Here is an 11,669-nt window from a genome sequence, read left to right on the forward strand (position 1 = left end):
TGATAAATATAATAAAATCATGTAAAATTAATTATTTATCTATTATTTTTATGATAGCGGTTATGATTGTTATCATTTAAATTTAAAATTATTTTCAACGTTATGGGTAAAAATAGTAAAACAAATTAAAAAAATTATTACTTTTAAAGTAAAACATTTAAATTTAAATAATTAAGTAGAGAAAGATTTTTTTTAGCTCATCCTTAAATAAATTTCTGGATGGTCTTATATAAATAGGAGATTCACAAAGTCTAAACCTTGTCCCTCACTCGCCTTTTCATCAGTTACCGTCGCACTTTGTTGGCGTTTGTTAACATAGCTACTGTCTCCAAAGTCCAAGCACACTCACAACAACATTCCATCCCCTCACTGTCCAAAACCCTAATCTTTCACTATTTTTCTGCTGTCACACTGACCCTTTTTAGCACACCCACATGAAATTATCTCCTGTTCAGCTCAGGGTTCTTGTGCTCAATATCACTGATTCAACTGGCAAGTAAAGTTTCAATCTTCTTGTGGTATCTTCAAGTTTTTGGTGAATCTCTGAGTACCCATTAGGTTTATAGTTTAGAGTGTTGTGTTTATTGCCAAGTGAGGTTTAGAGGGGGAAATCTTGGGAGTTGGGTGGATTGGAGAGAGAGAAAAAAGCAGTTATGGTGATTGCTGAGAATGAGATTGGTGAGGATCAGAAGGAGATTGGTGCTCCTAAGTCTCCATGGAAGACTCCTACTGTTGATGGAAAGGGAGGTGATGTGTCTGTGATGATGGGCACTGAGTCTTGGCCACGTCTCTCTGATGCACAGAGACCACCCAAGAATCTTGAGACTGCTGCTGCTGCTGCTTCTGTGACAAGTGCTGGTGAGATTGCTCCTAGACCTCCTTCTATGCAGGTTAGTATGTTCTTTGTTTAGTACCATTGTGATTGTGATATGGAAAATGTAATGCATAGATTCATGGAAATGTAATATGTTCTTGAGTTTGTATCTATGTTTTTGTTGTCTTGTATTTTAACAAAATTTATTTGTTTAGGATGGACATTTGTATCTTGGTATGATTTTCATGATTTAAGCCTGAATATTGCAAGCATGATGCTTTATGCGACAAGGTTCTTCTCTTTTGGTATTGAATATCTTTTCTTGTTTGTGTGTACATCGGTTTGTTTTTCAACAGAAGGTGAATGGTGCTGGAAACGTTAACCCAGTGCATAAGCTGCCACTATCACGCCATCAAAAGCCAGGTGCTAAGCGCAACTCAAATGGTGGACCTCCCTTTCCTGTGCCAATCCCTTATCATCAACCAGTTCCTCCATTTTTTCATCCTATGGTACCGCCTCCGCATGTTGCTGTTCCTGGTTATGCTTTCCCACTTGGTCCAGGACCTTTTCCAGGTGCAGAAAACCCTTTAGTGAAGCCTGTTTCTCAGGCACCCGGACAAGCTTTTGCTCCACCTGCTCATGCTGTTGATGGCAAAAATGTTCAGCCTCTGGTGCGGGGAGATCCAAATGCCTATGTTGGCAATTTTTCTAATGGAAGAACAAATATCCAAGAACAAGGTGACCATCTAAATCATGCTTGGCATCATCAAAGACCTTTTCCTTCCAGAGTAAACATTCCTATGCAACAGGGTTTGGGCCCAAGGCCATTTATACGACCCCCATTTTATGGTCCACCTCCAGGGTACATGGTTGGTCCAAGCTTCCCAGGTAAAATTTCAATTCACAGTCCTCTAATTTATGCACATAGTTGTGCAATTACATAGTCACACACATACATCTATGCTTCCTCTTTGCCCAGGCACTTGTGGATTTCTCAACTTGAATGCTGTGTGAGGATTTTTCTCTAATGTTTTATTTTTTAATTTCTCCATCAGTTAGTTTTATAATCCAATTTTTATCTTTTGGATAGGACCTGCACCCGTTTGGTGTGTCCCCATGCCACCTCCTGGCTCCATTAGAGGACCCCATCCTAGGCACTTTGTCCCATATCCTGTCAACCCCACACCTCAGCCACCGCCTCCAGAAACTGTATCGTTGAGGACTAGTATTGTAAAACAGATAGACTATTATTTTAGGTAAGTAATTTCATTGTTGACCATGGCTTCTATATCATATTTGATCTTAATCTGTTTTTCTTTTTAATCTGACATCTGCTTATCTTTATTGTGAGAATGATGTTTCCAACTTTCAATTGAATGACAATATAATGTTATTATGTATATTTTTATTGCGAAGTGCTGCACTATTAGATTCATAGATGCCAAGCTAATGGGATTGTAGTCAGAGATGATGAAGTGGAACTGATTTGTAGTGTTTGGGCTTTGGATTGTTAAAGCAACACGAACAAGCTAATGAACATTTGAAATTTCTTAGGAATTCCAGCAATAATTTCTGTTGATTCCATTTTCTGTGAAAATAAACAGAAGTAATTCTTATGATAAAGATAATCCATACAACAACTGCTGACTTCAGAGCTCTCTTTTGGCAGTGATGAAAATCTGCAGAATGACCATTACCTTATTTCCTTGATGGATGACCAAGGATGGGTTCCCATATCCACTGTTGCTGATTTTAAAAGGGTATGTGTCCAAAGCATTTTTTTCCTCCCAAATGTATTATAATATTGCAGATTTTTTCTGTTGGTGAGTTCCATGTCAGTCCCTGTTTCTCACTTGCTTTATATGATGTGAATTATCTTGTAGGTCAAGAAGATGAGCACAGACATACCTTTTATCCTTGATGCACTTCAGAGCTCTAATACTGTGGAAGTGCAGGTAATTTTGCTTTTCTTGGTTTAGTTATTTACTATTTACTGCATGCTTGCGGGTGTAGACAGGGCTACGGTTCTCATTGACACTAGAATCTAGTTTGTTGCATAAAATACTTTCCCCCCTAAGCTGAATACTGATGCTTTATATTCTTGTTTATTTCTGATTATTAATCTTGGGCTTGGGAGTTGGTAGTTTCAAATGTTTGTCATGAATTGTACATGAATATTTTAAAAAAATATATTTAGGGTAATGGGATTCAATTTCATGTTTGTGAGGGGTTTAATTCAACATATTTTTCTGTTGTTGGTCTTTTTGTTTGTTCCTCAATCTAGAATTTCTGGTCCACATAAACCTTGAAATCATCTCTACTCCTTTTTTCCTCCACTTAATTTGGTCAACTGATCATTTATATACTATTGATGATTTTTCAAATATCATATTGTCAAGACCTTTATTAAAATTCAAATTCTCATGTTTTGTATTCCATAATATCAACAATGATTTCGGAATTCAGATTATTCAGTCTCTATTTTTTCTATATCTTGCCCTAGCAGGAAGGCTGATTCTTTGGTTTGAACTTGTGACTTTTGATTACAAGATAACAACAACCTTACCGTTGTGCCAAGGCTCACCCTCTAATATACATCTTTAACTGTTTCACTATATTTCAAAAGGAAATCAGTTTTGAAATATTGTCTACATTGTGTCATAGTAGTCAATAGCCTGCAATAGCAGGATAGTGAAGTGGAGTGGTTTTCAATAGTGTCTACAATAGCAGCTTTTTGCATGCTATCTCTGCACTACCATGATATATACTTAAAAAAACCATTTTTATCTCCGGAACACCATTGTTTTTTTGTTTTTTGGGTAAGATATTCCACAAAAAGTTACCTCTGTTTTGACCTCTATTCCTTCACAAATTATAGGACTATTTTTTATCCCATGTTCTGTGATTTCTTCTTCCTTTAGACTTTCCAATTCACATTCTGCTAATATTTTTTCTCTCTAATTTATTATGTTTTTCCCCCCTATTAATTTCACCATCATCTTTCATTTTTTGACTTTATTACTATGTTCTTATTGCTCCTAGATTGACGGTGATCGTGTGTGTAAAATGTGACCTATTATTTATCATGAATTTCTTTAATGTTGGCATTTGTTTTGTTTTTTGAGTTATCTGTAGTATAAATTTAGTTTGTAATTAATATTTAAAATAGTGGTTGTCTCGCTTCTTGCTATACTGCTATAGAAATTTACAGGGTTAGAAGCCATGCACAGCTATCTGAAAATTGATAACTATGCATTAAGTTTCCTTGTTAAGTATTGAATAATTCTCTTATGTTCAGCACATTTGTAACATCTGTAGTATAGATTTGTTGAGCTTATGAGTTATGAGAATTACATAGTGATAGTTTGTTACTGTTATTCAAGAGAGCATCTTTGTTTTGGCTTTTTAAAGTTTAAACCAGATTTTGTTATGGCCGAAGTATGGATGAATTATGGAGTTGAAGATGGTTATGATTGTTAGCTTATAGATACTAAAAGTTAGAACTTCCTGCTTTCATATGTAGATTCTATATTATTATTATATAGAATAACACTTTTAGTTCTATAGGAGCCAGCTTTAATTTGCCACTTTATTGAGTGCATGAAAGTTTGAAGCTTCTTTTCCAACTACTTGATTTTTTTTTGTTTTCTTTCATTTTCTTTGTTGCCTTCATTTGTAACTTGCTATATTTTTATAGGGTGATAAAATAAGGCAACGCGATAGTTGGTCGAAATGGATTGGAGCTTCCTCAGGAAATTCAGGATCATCAACAGCTCAGGTTCAACAGGGCCAACTTGTAGATGGTGCTTTCAATTCTCTTGAGAATAGTGATGCTGTTGGAGATAAGATGAAGGAGATTTCCGAAGAAAATCCTAAAGATGCTGTTCATGACTCAATTTTTGAAGAGCATAATCAGCCAAACAGAGATATGTTACAAGTTTCACTTATGAACCAAGAAAAAAATAATGAGGGCCATCGTTCTAATGATAAATCACATGAAGGTGTCAAATTCTGTGATTTTGAAACAACTAATAATAATTTATGTAGCCAACAAGAAGTTGAGCCCAAAGTATTTGACAATAATGAGGCTGGAAACATGGATGTATTGACTGAAATGGATGTCCGAGACCTTTCCAATGATTTTGGCAATACTTTTATGCTCGATGAAGAGATAGAGCTTGAGCAAAAGATGCTAAGGAAGACTGAACTTTCTTCTAGTGGAAGGTACTTAGTAGTTCTGTCTTATCTTATTGATATCTAGTGGAATATCAGCAAGTGTTTCATTTATAAATTGGCACTTGGCTTGATTGTGTTCCTTTATATATTTTCCACAATTTTCTTTGAAGTTAATAAAAGACAACTCTTGATTTCTTCATAATGTGAAATTCAAAGGTTCCTCTTTTCCTCCTTGTTAAAACTGTGTCAGTATTCTGTTTGAGATGTTAGAATACTTCTCTTTATTTTAGGCATCCCATATTGAATGATATTAGGTGATTTTCGTGCCATTTCATTAAGCATATCATATGTTCACTTTTTTGTTCAAATATTCATCTGATGGAAGTTGTTGCCTAAAAGGAATGATGATGAAGATGATGAGATGGCTGTCATTGAACAGGATGTTCAGAGACTAGTAATTGTTACCCAGGTATTGCTGTTTATAATTTAATTAAAATCAAGTTCGTATGTTTATTCTTTCCTCTAAAGTGTTATCATTCAAATTAGGTTTCAATTTTACATTGTCATATCACCCAAACAGCAACGCCAATGAAAATTAAAATAATTTGAGGGTCTTCTGATTTGATGGATGTTCAGAGGCGGGAACTACATAACTATAATGCTTTGTATACTACTTAATTATAAGTTATAACTATGTAATGCCTTTTTTTTGTTTGAACAAAAACCAATTTAACCATAATATGTTAGAATGTTAATTACAATTAATTGATTATTTAATAATTTTCTATTTTAATGCAAGGTTATCAAATCGAGGTTCAAATTGTGAATCATTATTTGCATCAAATCGTAAGATTCAGAGACAATGAAAAATAACTTCAATGTAATAGTTTAAACTAAAAATAGATAAAAACAACTTAACCAAACGTCTTGTAAAACAAAATTAGTTAGTTTGTGAAGTCACTATTTTTAGAAGAATGAAAACCAACCAATGAAATAGCCAAATAGAGTGCATGCATTGAATGAATGGCAAATAAAATAGTGCAATAATCAAATAGGATAAGTTTAAAAGTCCTCATACAATTCCTTTTCATTTAACAATTTAAGGTTATATGACTTCTCAATTTCTTTCACGTGAATAGGTAAAAGAAAGGTAAAGGAAAAAAGAATGAATTGAGATTCATCTTATGATACAATCTATAGGTAGATGTATCGTATTGAATGTAGGATTCAAATCTTGAGTTGTAAGATTCTAATAACTACGTTTTAATGTACAGAATGGTGATCCTAAACAAAGATCTAGAGGGGGTGGTAAAGAATCAATATCCATTTCCAATGAGCTTGCTTCCGCAATAAATGATGGTCTTTACTTCTACGAGCAGGTTGAGTCACCATTCTTATTTTCCCTGTTTTTTAGTTTTCAGATCATCATCTTATTAAATTTTTGGTTGCCCCACCCATTATCTACAGGAGCTGAAACATAGGCGGTCTAATCGTAGAAAGAATAACTCTGATAGCAGAGATCAAAACATAAAATCTCCAAGCCGTAATTCGGGTGCATCAAATATAAAGGCAGTTGAGAATATTGGTGGAAACTGTGTTGAAGAGTCTGGAAGCTATAATTCTCGAAGGAAACAAAAAGTTTTTCACAAGCAACCATCTTCCCTTAAGCAGCGGTTTTTCTCAAGTAATTTTAGAAATCATGGAACTGGTCGGAACTCTCATGGAATCATATCTGAAAGCCCGCCTAGCAATTCGGTTGGGTTTTTCTTTGCTTCTACGCCTCCTGAAAATCACGGGTCAGTTCAAAATGATTGTTCCCAGTGCTAATGACTGTAATTATGGTTTGCTTAGCCAGCCTTTTTTTTTTCACTTTTATCCTTTACTAGAAGAATATATAGTATATAATCTATTAAAAAAAGAATATAAATTATTACTGTTTCAGAGAGTATGATATGACATGTTGATTGTTTGGTTTGACAACTGAAGCTATTTCCATTAATTATCTTAATTTTGCAGTTTTAAGCCTTCCAAATTGAGTAGTTCACCACATGGGGGGTTTTCTGGTAGTCCACGTGGGGGGTTCGCTGGTAGTCCACATGGGGGGTTCGCTGGTAGTCCACCTGTGGGTTCAATGCCAAAGTCTTTTCCACTATTTCAGCATCCAAGTCACCAACTTTTAGAAGAAAATGGTTTCAAACAACAGAAGTAAGTGATAATGCGTACTGGTTGTATGCATGAGGGTGGTACTAGGATATAGCCATATAGGATTTGATTTTTAAAAATTCCTCATGTTATTATTCTTCCTTTCAGATACTTGAAGTATCACAAACGGTGCTTGAATGATAGAAAGAAACTTGGAATTGGTTGCAGCGAGGTGAACTCCATTTCTTACATTTCTATGAAAAATATTTGTAAAGAACCACATTGGTAGCACACCGATTGAACTCATTCTCAATTTCTGTTCCTGTTACTTTTATTGTGCACCAAATGTTAATATATTGCCTGTCTTTTTAATTACTTAATTTGTTAATTGAATGACTTCTAAAATACTTTGTGTATGAGTATGTTGCAATAGTTCAAGTGAAAATTGTGGAATAGTTATGACACTTGGCATTTTCAATATTGGTTTGCGGTGCTCAGCTTTCTCTTTTTAACTTAACAGTGTCATTAGCATAAGCTTTCAAATCAAAATGAGCCTGGATGCAGTGCTGTCATCTTCATTAGCTCAGTTTGTGCATTATGCATTCATATTTTTTTATACATTTCGGTTTTCATATTATTTGCAAATTTAATATTTTTATTTTCTCTTATTATATTCTTTTTAAATCATACACTTATTCTGGTAGCTTTTTCTTTCTCCTACTTTTGTGTGTCAATGCAGGAAATGAATACATTATACAGATTCTGGTCCTATTTTCTTCGAGACATGTTTGTGCCTTCTATGTATAATGAATTTAAGAAATTAGCTAAGGAAGATGCTGCAGCTAATTATAATTATGGTATAGAGTGCCTTTTCAGATTTTACAGGTATCAATTCCAAGTTTTACTTTTCTCATTTGTTTGAGAATATAGAACCATCACTTAGATTTCATCTTCTGGTCCATTTTGTCGAGTAGAGTAATAGGCTAATTTCAAGTCTTCTGAATTTTCATCTATTGTTTCTTTGGAGAAGCTGATTAAATTTCTTTATGTTGTCTATTTTTATTTTTTATTTTTCCTTAGAAGACATTCACACACAGTTCTTCTAATTTTTGAATGATTTGTTGTTCAGTTATGGATTGGAGAAGGAATTTAGAGATGATTTATACAAGGATTTTGAACAACTCACTCTGGATTTCTACCATAAGGGCAATCTGTATGGCCTGGAAAAATATTGGTAAAAAACCAAATTCTCTTGCTTCTTATTTTACTGTTCATTTTCTGGTTTGTAATTTCATGCCTTTTCCCAATTTCATGTGAGATTTGTCATAGTGAAAGAAGTAAACATATTGGTTGGTTAGTGTATAACCTAAGTTGTATTCTAGATTAAAAAACATTGTTCACTGGTCTATGAAATCTAATTATACAGTACCTTAGTTATATTTGATTATTTCCTGTTTGTCTGACTTGTTTGGGTCACAAAATCTTTATAACATTGTTTCTGACTGCATTATTGGACTGAAATAGAGCATTTTTGTTTATTCTTGAGGGTAGATTTGTGGAAGTGTGAACAGTTATAAATGTTTGAATGTACATGTTATAACACTAGATTAACTTTGCTTAGCTAATCCAAAATAGATCATCATATTGGAAATATGTTAGTTTCTCTGTACCAATGCTAGCATGTTATTTTAGTAGTATTGCATTTCTATATTTTTGGGCGAATGGAGGTTGCCATATTTTAAGGTAAGGCACTGTCTCCCTCATATCTGTTAGATATGTTATAGATATAGAGAAATGTAGTTTTCTCCTATTGTTTTGCCATTCCTCTTCACGATATGTTTAGAACTTTTGTTCTTACATATTTATATTTATATTTATGGCATTGACAGGGCATTTCATCATTATCGCAAGGTCCGTGGCCAAAAAGAACCATTGAATAAACACCCTGAACTGGACAGGTTGCTTCAAGAAGAGTTTCGTAGTTTGGAGGATTTCCGTGCCAAAGAAAAGAGTGTGGTAAAAGAGGATATCAATTAAGTTTGAGTGATATATAGCCAAATGGTAAATACATATGGCACAGAGTTTTGATGGCATCCCCAATTTTAATGAGAACTCTAACAACATAACAATATGAGTTGTTGTGGAGTAGCGGCCTACTTTTTGAAAGAAGATTGTTTGTTTGTTCTCTATATTTGGTTGAGTTGATTATGCCTCATCAAGAGGATTGCTGATTGCCAAGTCTTTTCAGGTTTCTTTGATGGATCATTCTATATGGTATACACCACTGCATCCTTTCTTTGGTGGATCTTGCAAACTTTGGGAGACACATTTTCTTTTCTCCAAATGTTGTACATAAGATGATAGACTAGAAGTTGTAACATTACAGCATAAGAAAAAGAGGTTCTTGTTTTTATTTTTGGTGGGGGTGAAAAGGGGGGAAAGGGTTGTACTTATATCTTTGCCAAATTTTAACAATAAGAGTGAGAATCTTCTTACTTTGTAACTTGGCGTGCTCATTTAATTTATATGTAACAATTATTGTCTCACCAAATTGGTATTGGTATGGTTTAAAAAGCAAAATGTTTTTGGTACAACTAAAATGGGACAAGTTGTCTCCTTTGATTTTGACAGTATTTTTGGAATGATTGTCTATTAAAATGATAAAAGGTAAGGTAAAAACAAATATGTGTGCTCTTTTTTTGAAGAAAAATCATTATTTAGAAAAAGAAAATATTTCAAAATTCTGATTACACAAAATACAAGAACATCATTGAAATGAGAAAATCATATATTTAAATAAGTTTTTGATATTTTAAAATATTTATATTTCAGAAATTTCTTAACATTTTAATTTGAGGTCAAAATTTTGAATTTTTAAGATTATTTGATGTTATTGAATTTTGTTTAAATACATTACTTTTTATCTTCTAAAAATATTGTTACACAATAATATAGGCTATTTTGAGTATTTTATCTTTTGTAATTAATACTTAAGTTTCTTTGATTTGGTAAGACCATCCAGTAAGCTTTTTATTATCTAAATAGTTTATTTTAGTGACTTATTTTTCATAAGCTAGCTTATAAAAAATAAGTTAGTTATAGTTTTTTCTCTTAATTTTATTTGACATTCAATTAAAAAACTCAAACTCATTTTTTTTTAGAAAAAAATCCTATCATCTAATTTATCATTCTTATATACACACAATAATTAATTCATTAATTGTCATTGTTACGCTATTCTTTAAGTAAATACTTTTTTTTAATCATATAAATTTTATAATTATTTATTGAATTATATATATATATATATATATATATATATTAAATTGTATGACCTAAATGTAAACAAAATTTTGAATATTTATGATTAGTTTTAAATAAAAGATTTGATTTGTATATATTTTATAATCATGTAAGTTATATACATGCATATGGAAGGTCTCTTTTTATATATTCTTTTACTTAATTTACATTTATCCGTCTGTTAATCTTACAAAGTGTCAGTTAAATTAACTTTTATCAACTAAGTTATCAGTCAGTCTTATCATAGTCATAAACTATTTGTAAATTATTTTTCAAATCAATTCTTTGGCATTAAAAGTTTTAAATTTATATATTTTAATACTTTTATACATTCTTGTTCCTATTAACATAAATTTATGGTGATTAAATTAATTTTACATAATATTTTTTTATAATATATTCTTTCATTAAGCAAGACAATTGGTTTTAAACAAATTTAATTTTAAAAAAATTTACCACACAACTTTTAGCTTAAATTTTAAAACTAAAAGAAATAAAAATTACCAAATAAGTTTAATTTTAAAGTTCTTATTTTGAGCTTTGACTTTAAAGTAATTTTTAAGAGAGAAAAAGTCAAAATAACCTTATTATGTTATTATACTTGCATTTTAATTTTTTTAAAACACGGTGTTCATATGTTACATTTAATACCGTATATTCATATCCTGATACTATGCTTAATTTGTTTGATTGACTAATAGGGTCAAAAGAATCTCTTGGATTCGAATTTCAAAAAGTTCTTTCCAGACACAGTGCCAATTAATTAGAATATGGAAATGATTTGATTTCATTCTAAAAATGTGTAATGCTCCGAATCCGATCAATCTTTCATATGCATTGATTCAAAAAAAATTTGCCCAATCATTTTCTGATTACTTGATTTTTTTTTATGCTTGGGAAAGATTACAGAGAACAGAAACAGAAAAAAAAAAAAAAAAAAACATAACAAAGCTAGGACCTCATAATAGTGTCCCATTACATCATCAAAATAAATTGAGAAAAAAGTGCAGTTGGGCACTGATCTAAAATAGTCAAAACATCTTGAGAAGCAGATCCTCTTTTTGCAAACCAGTCAGCAGTCATGTTACCTTCCTTGAATACATGCTGAAAGCTAATATCCCAGGCCATATTTCTGATTACTTGATTTGATTTTTTTTTTTTAATTCTTAACCTCAATTCTCCCTAGTGTGTACACAGAAAATTGCATATATAAAGAGAGTAAAGGATTTAATTG

At 32.2% G+C, this 11,669-nt stretch overlaps 1 protein-coding gene across 2 annotated transcripts; it reads left to right on the forward strand.

Annotated features, from left to right (window-relative positions):
- Positions 1 to 251: 251 nt before the first annotated feature.
- On the forward strand, positions 252 to 9,635 carry LOC100780505 (la-related protein 1A). Of its 2 annotated transcripts, XM_041009228.1 has the most exons (15): positions 252 to 890; positions 1,171 to 1,702; positions 1,905 to 2,070; positions 2,484 to 2,574; positions 2,698 to 2,769; positions 4,512 to 5,038; positions 5,390 to 5,459; positions 6,265 to 6,369; positions 6,458 to 6,786; positions 7,007 to 7,195; positions 7,301 to 7,364; positions 7,872 to 8,017; positions 8,262 to 8,366; positions 9,022 to 9,193; positions 9,381 to 9,635. In XM_041009228.1, the coding sequence occupies exons 1-14, from the start codon at positions 654 to 656 to the stop codon at positions 9,167 to 9,169; spliced, it is 2,781 nt and encodes a 926-aa protein (XP_040865162.1). In that variant the 5' UTR covers positions 252 to 653; the 3' UTR covers positions 9,170 to 9,193; positions 9,381 to 9,635. The 2 variants fall into 2 exon arrangements, with proteins under 2 accessions (XP_040865162.1, XP_003545463.1); XM_003545415.5 differs by having other exon boundaries at positions 9,022 to 9,635.
- The last annotated feature ends 2,034 nt before the right edge of the window (positions 9,636 to 11,669 follow it).

The sequence above is a fragment of the Glycine max genome, chromosome 14, assembly GCF_000004515.6.
Source record: "Glycine max cultivar Williams 82 chromosome 14, Glycine_max_v4.0, whole genome shotgun sequence".
NCBI classification, from domain to species: Eukaryota; Viridiplantae; Streptophyta; class Magnoliopsida; order Fabales; family Fabaceae; genus Glycine; species Glycine max.

Coding starts and splice junctions, on each gene's coding strand:
- LOC100780505 (XM_003545415.5), top strand. CDS start 654: ATGGTGATTGCTGAGAATGAGATTGGTGAGGATCAGAAGGAGATTGGT. Junction 1,703..1,904: donor GGTTGGTCCAAGCTTCCCAG/GTAAAATTTCAA, acceptor TCTTTTGGATAG/GACCTGCACCCGTTTGGTGT. Junction 8,367..9,021: donor TATGGCCTGGAAAAATATTG/GTAAAAAACCAA, acceptor TGGCATTGACAG/GGCATTTCATCATTATCGCA.